This window comes from Danio aesculapii, chromosome 15, assembly GCF_903798145.1.
Source record: "Danio aesculapii chromosome 15, fDanAes4.1, whole genome shotgun sequence".
NCBI classification, from domain to species: Eukaryota; Metazoa; Chordata; class Actinopteri; order Cypriniformes; family Danionidae; genus Danio; species Danio aesculapii.
This window is the reverse complement of record NC_079449.1, coordinates 1,060,432-1,080,431: the sequence shown is the minus strand read 5'-3', so window position 1 is coordinate 1,080,431 and position 20,000 is coordinate 1,060,432. Positions and strand designations below refer to the sequence as shown.

The 20,000-nt window shown below is 34.7% G+C and overlaps 1 protein-coding gene across 1 annotated transcript in view; it reads right to left on the bottom strand.

Moving 5' to 3' along the window:
• LOC130241890 (endothelin-converting enzyme-like 1) overlaps positions 1-20,000 on the bottom strand; it is a 47,072-nt gene that overhangs the window by 7,722 nt on the left and 19,350 nt on the right. Inside the window, exons 3-13 of the mRNA XM_056473870.1 lie at positions 19,295-19,517; positions 11,741-11,839; positions 11,505-11,579; positions 11,325-11,428; positions 10,023-10,081; positions 7,332-7,383; positions 4,708-4,775; positions 3,381-3,505; positions 2,502-2,567; positions 999-1,094; positions 607-683 (exon numbers count right to left, since the gene is read on the bottom strand). Coding sequence (XP_056329845.1) covers positions 607-683; positions 999-1,094; positions 2,502-2,567; positions 3,381-3,505; positions 4,708-4,775; positions 7,332-7,383; positions 10,023-10,081; positions 11,325-11,428; positions 11,505-11,579; positions 11,741-11,839; positions 19,295-19,517 — 1,044 coding nt within the window. The remainder of the gene's footprint in view (positions 1-606; positions 684-998; positions 1,095-2,501; positions 2,568-3,380; positions 3,506-4,707; positions 4,776-7,331; positions 7,384-10,022; positions 10,082-11,324; positions 11,429-11,504; positions 11,580-11,740; positions 11,840-19,294; positions 19,518-20,000) is intronic.

Here is a 20,000-nt window from a genome sequence, read left to right as displayed (position 1 = left end):
ACACACACATTCATATATACACACACTACACATTTATATACACCCATTAAGCACACACACACTCCTATACACCCATTAAACACACTCATATATATATATATATAAACACACACACTATACACAATAATATACACTTATTACACACACACACACTATACACATATAAACAGACACACACACATACACTATACACAATCATATATACACATTAAACACGCTCACATATATACACACACATCTATTCATCTGTCTATGTATCTATCCATTCAACCATCCATCCATCCGTTCGTCTATCCGTCCATCATTTCTGTACTTTATTAATTTTAGTGACTATTATCATTATCCACTGTAGCTCTGGCTTTATTCAATATCAATATGATTTTATCGATATCATCAATATGATCAGCGATAGTCTGAAATGCCAAATCAAAACTGTGAAAACTGTAAATTACAATCTATAAACCTCAAATTGTGAGTAAAGGTTCACTGAAATGATCCCTTTTTAATAGAGACACCCATTACAGTGCAGTGATCAGCGAGTCGGTCTCTGAATAAACAGTATGGTTGGGTCAGTAATAGTGATGGTTGTATTGCTTAACACAGTACCTGTAGTGCTCAGGTGCATGTTTATCCGTCAGCAGCTGCAGGTAGATGGACTGAGATCTTCTCTTCATACACCAGTTCTGTGAAGCAGAAAACACACACAGATGAAGAGCAGACATGCTTCCATACACCTGTTTTCATGCGCAATTTGGGAATATGGCATAAAAGATGTGCATAAATAAAAACAATAGCATATTTGTACAACTGAGTAAGATAAACAGGTAAATGCTCATAAACAAAGTGATGAATTGAGGAGTTATGACTAGAAACGCTGCTTTATTCCAAATTTACAGTGTCCAAATTTACAGTGTTGCACATAAATCTAATTTGCATGTTTGTATGTAAACAGAGTTAGATTGGAACGTGTGTGTGTGTGTGTGTGTGTGTGTGCTGACCTGAGCAAAGGCGATGAAGAAGAGCTGCTCATGTGTGTGTTTGAGTCCCGGCAGTGGACGCTCTGGCCCATGCTCACGCACCCACTTCTGATAAGCCTGAGGAACAACACAGATATACACTTACCGGCCACTTTATTAGGTACACCTGTCCAACTGCTCGTTAATGCAAATTCCTAATCAGCCAATCACATGGCAGCAGCTCACTGCATGTAGGCATGTAGACATGGTCAAGACGATCTGCTGCAGGTCAAAGTGAGCATCAGAATGGGGAAGAAAGGGGATTTAAGTGACGCTGAACGTGGCATGGTTGTTGGTGCCAGACGGGCTGCTCTGAGTATTTCAGAAACTGCTGATCTACTGGGATTTTCACGCACAACCATCTCTAGGGTTTACAGAGAATGGTCCGACAAAGAGGAAATATCCAGTGAGCGGCAGTTCTGTGGGCGCAAATGCCTTGTTGATGCCAGAGGTCAGAGGAGAATGGCCAGACTGGTTCCAGCTGATAGAAAGGCAACAGTAACTCAAATAAGCACTCGTTACAGCCGAGGTCTGCAGAAGAGCATCTCTGAACACACAACACGTCCAACCTTGAGGCGGAGGGGCTACAGCAGCAGAAGACCACACCGGGTGCCGCTCCTGTCAGCTAAGAACAGGAAACTGAGGCTACAATTCACACAGGCTCACCAAAACTGGACAATAGAAGATTGGAGAAATGTTGCCTGGTCTGATGAGTCTCCATTTCTGCTGACACATTCGGATGCTCGGCTCACAATTTGGCCTCAACAACATGAAAGCATGGATCCATCCTGCCTTGTATCAGCGGTTCAGGCTGGTGGTGGTGGTGTAATGGTGTGGGGGAGATTTTCTTTGGGTCCATTAGTACCAATTGAGCATGGTGTCAACGCCACAGCCTACCTGAGTATTGTTGCTGACCATGTCCATCCCTTTATGAGCACAGTGTCTCCATCTTCTGATGGCTACTTCCAGCAGGATAACGCACCATGTCATAAAGCACCAATCATCTCAGACTGGTTTCCTGAACATGACAATGAGTTCACTGTACTCAAATGGCCTCCACAGTCACCAGAGCTCAATCCAATAGAGCACCTTTGGGATGTGGTGGAACGGGAGATTGGCATCATGGATGTGCAGCTGACAAATCTGCAGCAACTGTGTGATGCTATCATGTCAATATGGAGCAAAATCTCTGAGGAATATTTCCAGTAGCTTGTTGAATCTAGAACATGGAGGATTAAGGCAGTTCTGGAGGCAAAAGGGGGTCCGACTCGGTACTAGTAAGGTGTACCTAATAAAGTGGCCGGTGAGTGTATAAAATACACTGCATAACACACAACTCACTGTATCACACTCACTGCAGCACACACACTGCTGCACATGCACATCACACACACTGCAAGACACACACTGAGCATAAGCATGCTTTCAGAAGGCCATGCATTAAAATAAATAAACAAATAAACAAACAAACAGACAAACACTCACATGATAAGACAACTTCAGTCCACCCAGATCAGCGATGTTCTCACCCAGGGTCAGACGCCCGTTAACCTGCACACACACACGCGGACCCGCATAGTGACAAACACACATCGAGAAAAAGAGAGAAACACACACACACACACACACACACACACACACACACACACACACACACACACACACACACACATGGACCCACGTAGTGACAAACACACATCGAGAAAAAGAGAGAGAAACACACACATGCGCGCGCACACACACACACACACACACACACACAGATACAGACATTTAAAGTCATACAACCAGACACGTGAGTGTGTGTAAATGTCAGTGTGTGTGTAAGTGCCTGTTTGTGTATGTGCATGTGTGTGTGTAAGTGCCAGTGTTGGTGTGTGTGTGTGTGTTTGCATCTGTGTGAGAGTTGCGTATGTGTGTGTGTGTGCATCTGTGTGTAAATGTCAGTGTGTCTATGTGTGTGTGTGCATGTAAGTGTCAGTGTTGGTGTGTGTGTGTGAGTTTACGTATATGTGTGTGCATTTGTAGGTGTCAGTGTGTGTGTGTGTGTGTGTGTGTGTGTGTGTGCACATGTAAGTGTTAGTGTGTGTAACTTTCTCTCTGTCAGAGTGTGTGTGTGTGTGTGTGTGTGCGTGTGTGTGCATCTGTGTGCAAGTGTCTGTGTGTGCGCATACAAGCGTGTCAGTGTGTGCATGTGTGTGTGTTTGCATATTGTGCATGTGTGTTTAAATATGTGTGTGTGTTTGTGCATCTGTGTTCAAGTGTCAGTGTGTGTGTCAATGCCTGTGTGCATGTAAGCGTAAGTATGTGTATAATTGTCTCCGTGTGTGTGTATAACTGTAAGTGTGTGTATGTGTGTCGTACCCTCTGGTTGTACACAGTGAAGTTGTCGTACAGTTTGACGATACACTCCGTCTTCTTCTGGAACTTTCTGTACGACTCCTCCGTCCACCACTGCTTCAGGTTGCCATAGCGATCGTACTGTCCACCTATCAGCAGACAGCACCAGGTCACATGACACAAACCCAAAACACAACTTCTTAAGATCGTTGGTCAACATCGTCAGTGTTTATTTCAGCTTTTATCATTAATCATTCATGTTCTTTTTGGCTTAGTCTCAGAGGTCGACACAGCGGAATGAACCGACAACTATTCCAGCATATGTTTTACACAGCGGATGCCCTTCCAGCCACAACCCATCACTGGGAAACACCCATACACACTCATTCACACACATACACTACAGACAATTTAGCCTACCCAATTCACCTGTACTGCATGTATTTGAGGGGAGAACATGCAAACTCCACACAGAAACGCCAACTGAGCCGAGGCTCGAACCAGCGACCTTCTCGCTGTGAGGCGACAGCACTACCTACTGCGCCACTGCTTCACCCCCTTTCTATATATATATATATATATATATATATATATATATATATATATATATATATATATATATATATATATATATATATATATATATATATATATATATATATATATATATATATATATATATTTTTAACCTTATAAGGAGCTGAGCCCCCCTAAAATGAAAATCCTAAAATCTCCCCTGCCTTTTATTTACACATGAAACATTTTACCTAGAAAAACAGTACATTTATCAGATAATCCTTGTCTTTTAAATCTATACAAATCAAATTAAATCTTAAAAAGTCAATTTAGTTCTAACATTTAGATATAAATATACATAAAAATAGATTTATTAGCTGATCGGGGCTACGCAGTGGCACAGTAGGTAGTGCTGTCGCCTCACAGCAGGAAGGTCGCTGGTTTAAACTTCAGCTGGCTCTGTTGGTGTTTCTGTGAGGAGTTTGCATGTTCTCCCCGTGTGGGCGTGGGTTTCCTCCGGGTGCTCAGGAGTCCAAACACATGCGGTACAGGTGAATTGAGTAAGCTAAAATTGTCCGTAGTGTATGAGTGTGAATGAGTGTCTATGGGTGTTTCCCAGAGATGGGTTGCAGCTGGAAGGGTATTCGCTGCGTAAAACATGTGCTGGATAAGTTGGCGGTTCATTCCGCTGTGGCGACCCCAGATTAATAAAAGAACTAAGCTGAAAAGAAAATGAAAGTATATTAAATGATCCTTTTATCTTCCTTCAGTCTGTTATATTCCTTTGTGAGTTACTAAATAAATAACTAAATAAACAATATCTGTGGTCTCTCACCCCAGTCGTCGTATCCGTGTGTGAGCTCGTGTCCAATGATCGCACCGATTCCTCCATAATTGAGTGACCTGGAGAACAGGAGAAACTGCATTAGAGCGCACTGAACAGCAGGAGGCAGCAGAGACACACTGACCGCATCACTATAGTAAACACCACACTGATAAACACTGTAGGGTTATTGATACACGTTTATTATTGGCTTTAATCTCGGGTTCATTTTAATTGAACACATTTTAAGTTCAGTTTTACAAAAGCGCCAAGCTTATAATGAAAATATACAAACACACATTTACACTGAGCTCAATAAAAGCCTAAATATGAATAATAATCAATAATCTACCCTCAATACCTCAGAAACATTGATCAATAATTGTTCAATAATTACACAGAACAGCATTCATGAACATGTACTGTGACGTGTGCAACATTTGTCTTTAAACTACTGCTAAATATGTGTGTGTGCGTGTGTGTGTGTGTGTGTGTGTGTGTGTGTGGTCTGCTAACATTTGTCCCTCTAACAGACTTTGTGAAGGGAAATCAATACAAAGCTGCAAGAGCTGCTCAGAGAAACACTCACGCACACACACACACACACACACACACACACACACACACACACGCACACACACACACACACACACACACACACAGAGAGAAGTGTTACTTTTTAAAAACATGCAGTAAAGCACTTTCACGATCACTCTGTAGACACACACACACACACATACACACACACACCTCAAATGCACACAATACACACACACACCGAACACCATCTCTCTCCAAACACACAGACTTGGCAGGCAAGCAGATGTAATGCACACACACTTATTTACACACAAACACAAACACACACCAAACATTACACTCTGAATACTTCTATTGTGTGTGTGTGTGTGTGTGTGTGTGTGAAGTGGTGGGGGGCGGGGTGTGGGGGGGTCAGGGGTTGCAGTCCTGGTGACCCCTACTCAGTTGTATTTCTACAGTGTATAACCCACTCCAGAGCTCCTAACAGGACAATAACAGAATCAATAACACACACTCCATCCCATAATAGACAGAGAGCAGTAGATGAGCTCATAAACAGCTCAGTGATGATATTCAGATCAGATCAATAACTGTGAGCATTAGAGAGAGAGAGAGAGTGTGTGTGTGTGTGTGTGTGTGTGTGACACGGCTCTGTTAATACTGGGATATGACTGTCATATTAATACTGTGATGTCATGATGATGAAGAAATCATTCTGAATCATCTGATCCGGGAATATAAATGATTGTGAATCACTGAATCATCTGATCCGGGAATTTAAATGATTGTGAATCACTGAATCATCTGATCCGGGAATAAAAATGACTGTGAATCACTGAATCATCTGATCCGGGAATCTGAATGACTCTGAATCACAGAGTCATCTGATCCGGGAATGTGAAAACAATCACTGAGTCATCTGATCCAGGAATATAAATGACTCTGAATCACTGGATCATCTGATCCGGGAATCTGAATGACTCTGAATCACTGAATCAACTGATCTGGGAATATAAATGACTCTGAATCACTGAATCATCTGATTTGGAAACTGTGAATGACTCTGAATCACTGAATCATCTGATCCGGGAATATAAATGGCTCTGAATCACTGAATCATCTGATCCGGGAATCTGAAAACAATCACTGAATCATCTGATCCGGGAATTTAAATGACTCTGAATCACTGAATCATCTGATCTGGGAATATAAATGGCTCTGAATCATCTGATCCGGAAATATAAATGACTCTGAATCATCTGATCCGGGAATATGAATGACTCTGAATCACTGAATCATTTGATCCGGGAATATAAATGACTCTGAATCATCTGATCCAAGAATACGAATTACTCTGAATCACTGAATCATTTGACCTGGGAATGTAAATGACTCAGAATCACTGAATCATTTGATCCGGGAATATAAAAACTGAATCACTGAATCATTTGATCTGCTAATATGAATGACACTGATTTATCTGATAAGTTAATCTGAATGACACCGAACCAGTGAATCATCTGATCCTGGAATATGAAATCACACTGAATCACTGAATCATCTGATCTGGTTATTTGAATGACACTGAATCACTGAATCATCTGGTCCTGGAATATGGAATAACATTGAATCACTGAATCATCTGATCCTGGTTTATGAAATACACTGAATCACTGAATCATCTGATCTGAGAATAAGAATTGGCACTGAATCATCTGATCTGGGAATTTTATATCTCGCTGAATCACTGAATCATTTGATCTAGGAATATAAACTGACACTGAATCAACTGATCCGGGAATGTGAAACGACACTGAATCATTTAATCATCTGATCGGGGAATATGAACTGACACTGAATCAACTGATCCTGCAATATAAAATGAGTCTGAATCACTGAATCATCTGATCTGGGATTATGAAATGACACTGAATCACTGAATCATCTGATCTGGGATTATGAAATGACACTGAATCACTGAATCATCTGATCCGGAAATATGAATTGACACTGAATCACTGAATCATCTGATATTGGATATCTGGGATTATAAAGTGACACTGAATCATCTGATCCGGGAATGTGAAATGACTCACTGAGGGAATTCTGGATCATAGAGAGTCGGCTGGAGAATTCCTGCAGGAAACACTGGAGATAAAGAGAAAGCAAATCATCAGCAGATCATCAGCCAATCAGAATCAAGCATTCAGCAGCTGTATATATAATAATAAAAAGTTTGTGTCTGTGTTTCTGGACTGATTCTCTAACACGAATAAAGGAGATAAACGCTGAATAATCATCTCCATTGTGAAGTGCGGCTCTAAAACTAATTAATTAATTCAAACAAATTAAGCCATTGTCACAGGCGGGATTATGTGAGACTGAAAAACATCATCAAAACAACAGACATCAAGGGAAAGCTGTACAATAGCGTTTATTAATCTCGTCTGCTCACCAGAGAAGCTTTTATTTCATAACATATGCAGAAAAACATGTTTGTGTTTCTATATCAATAATAAAACTATTTTCTATATTTTCTGCTATAATTCACTTTCCTGTGAATTAATGTTTCTTTATTAAAATAGTTCACAGTATTTCATTTTATATATGTTTTCTTTTAGTTTGCTTTTTATTTTTGATTGGTTTGGTTTGGACTGGTTTAGTTTTTATCTGGAACAAAAATAATCAAATAAAGAAAGAAAGAAAGAAAGAATAAATAATAAATAATTATGAATAAATCATAATAAATAAATAATTTATGATAATAAATAAATAATTATTATAAATTAATAAATTATGTAAAAATGTAAATAAATAAATAAATAAATAAATAAAGAATTAATAAAGAATAAAAAAATCAATAATTGTAAAAAAAAATACATAATTCATAATAATAAACAATTATTATAAATGAATAAACAATGTAAATAAATAAATAAACGATAAATAAAGAATAAATAATTAATAATAATTATTAATAAATCGTAATTAGTAAATAATTTATATTAATAAAGAAAGAATTATTATAAACAAATAATGTTAATAAATAAATAATGTTAATAAATACAGAATAAATGAAGAATAAATAATTATAAATAAATCGTAATAAATAAATAACTGATAATAATACATAAAGATATATTAAAAATAAATACAAAATGTAAATAATGTAAATAAATAAATAAAGAATAAATAATTATTAATACATAATAATAAATAATGTATAATAATAAACAAAGAAATATTATGAATAAATAAATAATGTAAATAATGTTAATAAATAAAGAATAAATTACAAAATAATTTCGAATAACTTGTATAAATTTGAATAATTTGAATAAATTGTAATAAATACATAATTATTCTAAATAAATAAATAATGTGAATAAATAAAGAATAAACAATTACTAATAATTGTAATTAAATTGTAATAAATAATTTGTAATAATAATAATAATATTAAAGAAAAAATATATAATAAATAATTAATAAATCTCAATAAATAAATAATGTATAATAATAAATAAAGAATTATTCTAAATAAATAAATAATTTATTAAATAAAGAATAAATAATTATTAATAAATTGTAATAAATAAATCATTTATAATAATAAACAAATAATTATTAGAAATTAATAAATAAATAATGTAAATAAAACAAACAATAAATAAAGAATACATAATTATTGATAATTATTAACAAATCATAATAAATAATATTTTCTTTATTAAAATTACTATTAATAAATGAATGACTGAATAAATAAATAAATAAATAAATAATGTAAAAACTGCTGTGGTCAATATTATCAGCATAAGAAATCGGTTGTCTCCAGAACAAACCATCATTATACAATAACTTGCCTAATTACCCTAACCTGCCTAGTTAACCTTATTAACCTAGTTAAGCCTTTAAATGTGACTTTAAGCTGTATTGAAGTGTGTTGAAGAATATCTAGTCTAATATTATTTACTGTCATCATGACAAAGAGAAAATAAATCAGTTATTAGAGATGAGTTATTAACACTATTATGATTTAAAAAACTGTATCAGCACATGGGAAATAAAGGAAAAATAATTAAAAAAATGTACAGAAGGGCTACAAATTTATACATTATATATAATATGATCTATTTCCATTATCATTCCTGCAGTCTTCAGTGTCTGTAATCCTTCAGAAGTCACTATAACATGAAGATTTGATGATCAAGAAACATTTCTGATTATTATCATCAGTGTTGAAAACAGAAGTGCTGCTTCATATTTATGTGGAAATTCACTCATTCATTCTGCTTCAGCTTAGTCCCTTATTAATCTGGGGTCGCCACAGCGGAATGAACCGGCAACTATTCCAGCATATGTTTTACACAGTGGATGCCCTTCCAGCTGCAACCCAGAACTGGGAAACACCCATACACACTCATTCAAACTGATACATTACGGCCAATTTAGTTGATCAGTTCCCCTAGAGCGCATGTGTTTGGACTGTTGGGGAAACCGGAGCACCCGGAGGAAACCCACACCAACACGAGGAGAACATGCAAACTCCACACAGAAACACACACTGACCCAGCTGGGGCTTGAACCAGAGACCTTCTAGCTGTGAGGCCACAGTGTGACACCACATTCATTCATTAACAGTATAAAGGTGTTTACAGAACTGTGTGTGTGTGTGTGTGTGTGCGTGTGCATGTGCGCGTGTGTGTGTGTGCGTGCGTGCGTGCGTGCGTGAGCGTGTGTGTGTGTGTGTGTGCGTGTGTGTGTGTGTGTGTGTTAACACTCACCCATCTGGTTTTTGTTTGGCAGGTAATACGCATTTAATGCCTGTGGAGGAAGAAGCCACCTGTGGAAACACACACACACACACACACACACGCACACACACACACGCATACACACACACACACACACTGCTGCTTTAATTGTGGTACACCAGAAAAATCCATATCTGAAGAAGAACACCTTCTAAATGTGTGTGTGTGTGTGTGTATATGTTAGAAAGAGAGAGAGAGAGAGAGAGAATGTGCGTGTGTGTATAAAAGAAAGCAAGTGTATGTGTATGTGTGTGTTAGAGAGAGAGCAAGTGTGAGTGTGTAAATGTTTGTGTGTGTGTTTGTGTGTGTTAGAGAGGGAGAGCAAGAAAGCGAGAGTCTGTCTGAGTGTATATGTGTGTGAGTGGGTGTGTATGAGCATGTGCGGGCACGTGTGTTAGATTGTGTGTGTGTGTGTGTGTGTGTGTGTGTGTTAGAGAGAGAGAGCGAGTATTTATGTGTAAATGTTTGTGTATGTGTGTGTGTGTGTGTGTGTGTGTGTGTGTTTATGTTTGTCAGAAAGAGAGAGAAAGTGTGTGTGTGTTAGAGAAAGAGCAAGTGTGAGTGTAAATGTTCGTATAATGTAAGTGTGTGTGCATGTGTGTTTGTGTGTTAGAGAAGGAGAGCAAGAAAGTCTGAGTGTGTGTGTAAATGTGTGCGTGTGTGTCTTTGTGTGTGCAAGTTAGCAAGAGTCTGTGAGTGTGTGTGTGTGAGTGTATGTGAGTGTATATGAGTCAGTGTGTTTGTGCACATGATGTGTGTGTGTGTGTGTGTGTGTGTGTGTGCGCACATGTTAGAGAGCGTGTCAATGTGTGTTAGAGAGAGCTAGTGTGTGTGTGTGTGTGTGTAAATGATTGTGCGCATGTGTGTAGTAGTATTTGTGCAGAAAACAACATCACCCATGATGCTTTGCATAAAATCCCGCCAAAAAAGCTCTTTAGCTCCGCCCACTGCCACAAAGCAGCACTAATTAAGTAATCAAATCTCATTATGTTCTCAATAATAGTGATTTATTTGTATATAAATGTATATCTTTAATTAAATAACACACTTTAAATCAACTTTTCGTATATCTGGCATTTTTAAATGTGATCGTGTCCTTAGCAATGCATCATGGGATTGTAGTTCTTCCCTTCTGAATGCATTTATGTTTCAAATCTAAATATGTAAAGTTCAGATTGCGACTTCTTAAACCCTCTATGGATAATAAAATCACAACAGCCACTCTTCTGAATCAGTGACATCACTTCCTGTGTGTGTGTGTGCGTCACGTACGTGGTCTTGTCCACCTCTTTGTGGATCTTCTTGATGGAGAGTTTGATGTTGTACTTGATGCTGTTCAGGATGTTCTTGAAGTACGTTTTCTCGTTCACGTCAAACTGCGGAGACGAAAAAAACCTGAGCTTAGCATACGCTCTTACATTTGCATCATCTGATTGGTCGGAATCCTCCTACCGCATACTCCTCGTCAATGAGCTCGGGCTTTAACAGGAAGTCTGGATAACCCGTCATAACCATCATGTGCTGGAGCTGAGAGGCAGATCACATGACACAAACATTCACCATAATAATAATAATACAGTATTTGTATATCGGCTGTTTGTTTATATCAGATTAATAAATGTAATTAATTCGTTTATTTATTAACTCGTGTGTTTTTCCAGTGTGTGAAGGAGATAATGAAGCGTCACCTTTCCTCTGGCGGCGTCTTTGGTTTCTTCATCCATCCAGTCGAGCTCCTGCAGCCTCACGTCCAGAGAGTGTTTAATATCCTCCACCAGCTCCTGCACCTGTGGGCGGAGACTAGCTGTCAATCAAATCTGATGACACATTTGATTGGCTCTGTGAACGTGTGATTTGCATCTGTCAGTGTGGAGGCGGAGACTAGCTGTCAATCAAACCTGCTGAACATTTGATTGGCTCTGTGAACCTGATCTGCACCTGTCAGTGTGGGCGGAGACTAGTTGTCAATCAAGTCTGATGACACATGATAGGCTCTGTGAACATGTGATTTGCACCTGTCAGTGTGGGCGGAGACTAGCTGTCAATCAAACCTGCTGACACATTTGATTGGCTCTGTGAACATCTGATTTGCATTTGTCACTGTGGGCGGAGACTAGCTGTCAATCATATCTGACGACACATTTGATTGGCTCTGTGAATGTCTGATTTGCATTTGTCACTGTGGGCGGAGACTAGCTGTCAATCATATCTGACAACACATTTGGTAGGCTCTGTGAACATGTGATTTGCACTTGTCAATGTGGGCGGAGACTAGCTGTCAATCAAATCTGCCAAAACGTTTGATTGGCTCTGTGAACATGTGATTTGCACCTGTCAGTGTGGGTGGAGACTAGCTGTCAATTAAATCTGTCCCCACATTTGATTGGCTCTGTGAACATGTGATCTGCACCAGTCAATGTGGGCGGAGACTAGCTGTAAATCAAACCTGCCGCCACATATGATTGACTCTGTGAACGTGATCGCACCTGTCAATGTGGGTGGAGACTAGCTGTCAATCAAACCTGCCGTCACATTTCATTGGCTCTGTGAATGTGTGATTTTCACTTGTCACAGTGGGCGGAGACTAGCTGTCAATCAAATCTGACAAAACATATAATTGACTCTGTGAACATGTGATTTGCACCTGTTAGTGTGGGTGGAGACTAGCTGTCAATCAAACCTGCCACTACATTTCATTGGCTCTGTGAACATGTGATCTGCACCTGTCAGTGTGGGCGGAGACTAGCTGTAATAAATTAATAAAAATGTACTAATTGTATAAATAAAATAAGTAATTACAAAAAAAATACAATTTTAATATAAAAGTTATTCATCAATTAAAATAATATTTAAAAGTAACATACAATTCTGAGAATTCAAAGTATTTAGTTTACATAATAAATAAATGAATGATAAATGTGATGAATATAAAAAATAACAATTAATTAAATACAAATAATAATAACATTTTAATATAAAATTTATAATTAATTAAATTAATAAATAATTTAATAAATAGTGTAAAAGTAACAAAATTCAGAGAATTAAGTGTTTAATTTATACAATAAATAAAAGAATAATAAATATAATAAATATCATAACAATAACATTTTAATATAAAAAATATTAATTAAATTAATATGTCTAAAAGTTTTTAAAGTAACATACAATTCGGCAAATTTAAAGTATTTAGTTTACATTATAAATAAATGAATAATCAATGTGATAAATATATAAATATAATACTTCATTAAATACAAATAATAATGTTTTAATATAAAATATAAATAATTAAATTAATACATTATTAGTTATTAATTAATTACTAATTATTAATTATTAGTTTTAAAAGCAACACAATTCTGCAAATTCAAAGTATTTAGTTTACATAATAAATACAACAATACAACAATAATAAATGTAATAAATATAAAGATAAAATAATTAATTAAATACAAATAATAATAACATTTTAATATAAAATGAATTAATTAAATTATTTTTTAATTAAATATTTAAAAAGTAACACAATTCTACAAATTCAAAGCATTTACTTCACATAATAAATAAATGAATAATAAATGTGATAAATATATAAATATAATAATTAATTAAATACAAATAATAATAACATTTTAATATAAAAATTATTAATTAATTAAAGTAATAAATAATTTATTAAAAGTAACATCAGAAGTTTGGTAACCCTTTATTTTGATGGTCCATACGAGTATTAGTAGACTGTCTGTTGATACTGCTCCTTCAACAGACATTTAACTGACTATAAGAAACTTATACATGTCAACTTACACTAACCCTAACCCTAACAATACAGTCTACTGATAATCTAATGAGAATGAGTTGGCATGTAGATGCAACGTAACTTAAATTCAACAAACAGACCATCAAAATAAAGTAACATCAGAAGTTTTAGTACCAAGATGAGCAGTGTTTCAAAAATCTGTCAGATCTCCAACTGCATGTTTGTTTATTGATTTATTCATATATTTTAATAATCATGCACAGCTTGTTTTTACGTCTCCTATGGTGTTTTGCTTATTATGGCTCTGCTTTTATGTATATTTGAGGCCATCTCCGCTAATTCTGACCAGCTTTTTAAATGAAGGTCTCACTTGACTTGCTTTTCTAATTATAAGTGTGAATGATTTCTGTCACTCAGACGTCTCCAGTGCATATTAAAATCAGCTAAAATATGAAAAGATGTTTGAGATGTTGAGTGACGGCTGTAGAAACGGTGCTGGTCTGATGCACAGACCTGTAATCTCGCATTCATATAAGACAGTTATATCATTTATACATGTCTGTTTCTATACATTTGCAAATCATTTGCCCTCCCTTGCAGTATTTATGCTTTTTCAAATATTTCTCATGTGAAGTTCAACAGATTTCACAGTATTTCCTATTATATTTTTTTCTTCAGGAGAAAGTCTTATTAGTTTTATTTCGGCTAAAAGCTATTTTTTATTTATTTAAAACTATTTTAAGGTCAATATATTATATGGTTGCTTTGGTAACAGCAACTACGTTATTTGATCTGTTGTGGTGATTCTACAGTTGCTATAGTAACAAACAATCACAGTAATTTTTCTGTTGTGGTGATTCTATAGTTGCTATGGTAACTAAACAACTATAGTAATAATTCTGTTGTGGTGATTCTACAGTTGCTGTGGTAACAACAACTACAGTAATTATTCTGTTGAGGCGATTCTATAGTTGCTATGGTAACACAACAACTATAGTGATTATTCTTAAGCAATATTTGTTTTGGATTATTCATAATTTTGGTAATAGTTGTAATAACTATAGCTAATATTTGTATTTTTACAATAATAATTGTAATATTTTTGTAATTTTATTAATTTTAATAATTACTAACTTTAATAAAAAAATAAATAATAATTTAATAATATTTTTGAAATATTAGTATTTAATTATAAAATAAAATAGTAAAATAATATAAAATAATAGTATTTAAGTATTCAATTTTTGTTAATAGTAGTAATAATAATAGTTAATAATAGTCATTTTAATTATTGTGTAATTTTAATAGCTTTTTGTTATTTAAATTATTTTAATAATTTTAATGATTCTAATAAAATATTCAATAATTTTTAATTATTCATAATTTTGGTAATAGTTGGAATAATAATAGCTAATAATAGTATTTTTACAATTTTAATAATTATAGTAATTGTAAAAATGTTATGATGTTTAGAATTGTTGTCATTTAAATAAATTTATTATTTCTGCAGTTTTTTGTAATTTCAGTAATTACTCATTTTTATAATAAATTATATAATAATTAAGTAATTAATAATAGTAGTAGTAATAATAATATTTAATAATAGTAATTTTAATAATTGTTATAATTTTGTAATTTTAATAGTTTTTTTTATTTAAATAATTTAAATAATTGTAGCAATTTATAATATAATAATAATTTTAACAAAATATTCAATTATTATTCATTATAAATTTTTTTTGTAAAAATTGTCATAATAATAACTAATATTAGTATTTTTACAATAATAATAATTGTAACAATTTTTGTAATGTTTATAATTGTTGTCATTTAAATAAATGAAATATTTTTTTGTAATTTTAATCATTTTAAAAATTACTAATATTATTAATATAATTCTATTTTATTATAAATTATAAATATATATAATTAAATAATAATGAATTAATAATAATTTTAGTTATATTCATTCATTTATTTTCTTTTTGGCTTAGTCCCTTTATTAGTTCCTTTATAATCTGGGATTGTCACAGCGGAATGAACCGCCAACTATTCCAGCAGATGATTTATGTAGTGGACGCCCTTTCAGGGGAGAACATGCAAACTCCACAAAGAAACGCCAACTGACCCAGCCGAGGTTTGAACCAGCAACCTTCTTGCTATGAGGTGGCATTGGTACCCACTGCGTCACCGCACCCCTCCTAATAATTTTTATAATTTTATAAATTTTTGTAATTTTAATAGTTTTTTGTAATTTAAATAATTTTATTAATTGTAATAATTTTAATAATAATTGTAATAATATATTGAATGAATATTCATTAATCATAATTTAAGAAATAGTTGTAATAATAGCTAATAATAGTATTTTTTACACGTTTGTAATAATTGTTTTTAATATTTGTAATAATTCTGCAATGTTTATAATTGTTGTCATTTAAATAATTTTAATTATGACTCATTTTAATGATAAATTAAAAAAAATTAATTAATAATAATTTTACTTAATAGCAGTAATAATAATAAAATGATTAGTAATTCTAATACTTTTTGTATTTTTAATCATTTCAGTAATTATAATAATTTCAATAATTAATAATATATTCAATAATTATTAATCAATCATAATTTTAGTAATAGTAATAATAATAGCTAATAATAGTATTTTTACTATTTTCATATTTGTAATAATTTTGGCAATTAAATACATTTATATTTTTTGTATTTTAAATATTTTTAATAATTACTAATTTTAATGATAAATTAAAATAATAATTATATAATAATAATTAATAGTGATAATAATAGTATTTCTTTATCATTTTAATCATTTTTGTCATTTAAATGACTTTATTTTAGTAATTGTAATAATTGTATAATATATATTCCTCTATAATATATATTCCTCTATAATATAATATAATATAATATAATATAATATAATATGTATATATATCTTGAGCAGAAAAAAGAGCAGCGTGAACATTCTGCTAAGCTTCTATGTATAGAAATAAAGTCACAGTGAAGTCTGAAGAGGTTTGCATGAGTCTTGCTCCACCAGAAACACTATAAACTCTGCAGAAAGTGACATTTTGACTGAGGATTTTTAAGGAAATCTAAACACCCCGCCATGCAAACCATCTGGGAGAAACATCTTCCCCAAAAGAAGTGTGATTTGATGCATCCATCATTTTATCTGTGTGAAGAGAGAAAACAAACACTCGTCTGGTGAAAGAAAAACTGATTCACCACATTAGAAGAAGAAGAAGAAGAAGAAGAAGAAGAAGAAGAAGAAGAAGAATACACCAGGGACACTGCAAAATACAGTCTGAGCTTCAGAAGATCATATAGAAGTCAGATCTCTCAATGTCTCTGTTAGACTAAATCCAGAAGAGCTAGAGTTTGATGCTCAGAGTTTCTCCCGAGAAAACAGCATTTAAAAATAAACCTTGATTTTAAAGGTGTATTATTAAAAGGTGAAATTAAAATGATCTGTGATTATTAGGCCAGAAGCTTTGACTGTATGGTGAAGACTATTAGAAAGAGTCTAATATTCAAGTTATGAAAGCAGAAAATATTGGGTTTTTATATTTATAAGATATAATATGGTTACATATAATAGTGATTTAGAGTATATATATATATATATATCTACAGTGCTCAGCATATAGAATGAATATAGGCAATGTATTGTAATCAGTGAATATTGGCAATGTATTGTGGTCAGTGAATATAGACAATGTATTGTGGGGCATTTAAACAAAACAGATTTATTAAACAGATATATTTATTAAATAATATTTTAGTCACCAAACATATTTAGAAATAAAGATAATAAATATTGAAAGATAATACAATTAAATTAATGTATAATTAAACAAAAATATAAATGACATCCTACAAAACGTCCACTGATGTTCTTAATTTTTTTTTGCTTATATTGATATTTCCTCTTTTTAAATTAGGATTGTAAGAGGAGTTCACACTGAGCTGATGATCGATTATAAAGCATGTTTGGCATGCTGTCCCGGGAGAGAGCCCTGCACTCATCAGATCCTCGAGCCCAGGTTTAGCAAGGCGAGAGGGGAGTTTGAGCTCAGGTAGATCTGGAGAACTCCCCTGCTGTAGATGCTAATGAACAGATAGTGATCGCTCTTAAGAGATAAATACTTACTAGGAGCATGTCTATGGTGCTGATTTGGATTAGTCAATTAACTTAAGCTGCATGTTTTTGGATGGTGGAAGGAAAACGGGGAACCCAGGGGAAACCTACGTAAGCACGGGAAGAACATGTAAACTCTGCACAGAAACGTCAGCTGGCTTGGAGGACTAGAACCAGTGACATTCTTGCTGTGAGGCAACAGTGCTAACCACTGGGCCACCATGCCACCCATCTAGGAAAGGAGGAGGAGTAGAGGTGGAAGGGGGGATTCTTCAAAACCAAGATGGCTGTTATATGGAACTGAGGGTATTTATAGTGGCTTAGGAATCGTCTGATTGGTGAATCATAAATAGAATAATGCAGGACCAGCTGCAAGCAATCATGAGCACGTGATCCTCTCCAAATGAATTTATAAATAAACTTCACTTAATATTTTTCTATAACATATATATTTGGGTGTACTAGTTTGTGGAGCGTTATCATGTTATTATGTTAGATGAGCTCCAGATTTGGCTTAAGTACTGACTAATCTAATGTACAGTTGAAGTCAGAATTATTCGCCCCCTTTCATATTTTCTTTTCCTTTTTTAAATATTTCCCAAATGATGTTTAACAGAGCAATGAAATGTTGACAGCATGTCTGATAATATTTTTTCTTCTGAAGAAAGTTTTATTTGTTTTATTTTGGCTAGAATAAAAGCAGTTTTTAATAGTTTAAAAACCATTTTAAGGTCAATATTATTAGCATCTTTAAGCTAATTTTTTCCGATAGTCTACAGAACAAACCATCATTATACAGTAACTTGCCTAGTTACCCTAACCCGCCTAGTTAACCGAGCATGAGTGAGTGAGCCGAGCATCTGAATGTGGCAGCAGAAATGACTCATCAGACCAGGCAACGTTTCTCCAATCTTCTATTGTCCAGTTTTGGTGAGCCTGTGTGAATTGTAGCCTCAGTTTCCTGTTCTTAGCTGACAGGAGCGGCACCCGGTGTGGTCTTCTGCTGCTGTAGCCCATCCGCCTCAAGGTTGGACGTGTTGTGTGTTCAGAGATGCTCTTCTGCAGACCTCGGTTGTAACGAGTGCTTATTTGAGTTACTGTTGCCTTTCTATCAGCTGGAACCAGTCTGGCCATTCTCCTCTGACCTCTGGCATCAACAAGGCATTTGCGCCCACAGAACTGCCATTGTGTGTGTGTGTGTGTGTGTGTGATAGTAACTGGATGTACACACAGAAGTATATAAACAGCAAAAGGTATCCATGGTAATAATAGCATCAATAACAGAGTGTGTTGTCGTTTCTCAGTGTATATTCTGACCTTGGCTCTGCTGGAGGAGGAGAAGTGCTGCTGGACGAACAGCGCTCCGAGGGCCATGCCGAAGTGTTTGTTGGCCTGCGTGAGACACAGACGCTCCAGATCCAGCTGCTGCTCGGTGCCGTCGATTTCTCGAGAAAACTCGTGGATGGTGCTGCGAAACGCCGTGGAGAGATGCTCGCTCAGAGCCGCAACCATACGCCACAGCATGTAGTTATGAAGAACACTGAGGAGACACAGCCAAAAGGAAACACTGTCAAAAACTCATTCATTGAGAATTAGCTTAGTCCCTTATTTATCAGAGGTCGACACAGCGGAATGAACCGCCAACTTGTCCAGCATATGTTTATACACACACTTCACACTCATTCATATGTCCATACACACTCATTCACACACACACACTCATACACTACGGCCAATTTAGTTAATCAATTCCCCTATATCACATGTGTTTGGACTGTGGGGGAAACCGGAGCACCCAGAGGAAACCCACGCCCAAACAGTGAGAACATGCAAACTCCACACAGAAATGTCACTGTCAAAAATATGAAAATATATTGACTTTTTATTTAGCTGGGCTTTATGTGAATATATAGTAAAGCTTAATTTATATTTGCGATTTAAAACTGAATTTTCAGCACCATTACTGCAGAAATCAGGATTAACAGTTATGAAGAACACAGAAGAGCACAGACACAGAAAGGAA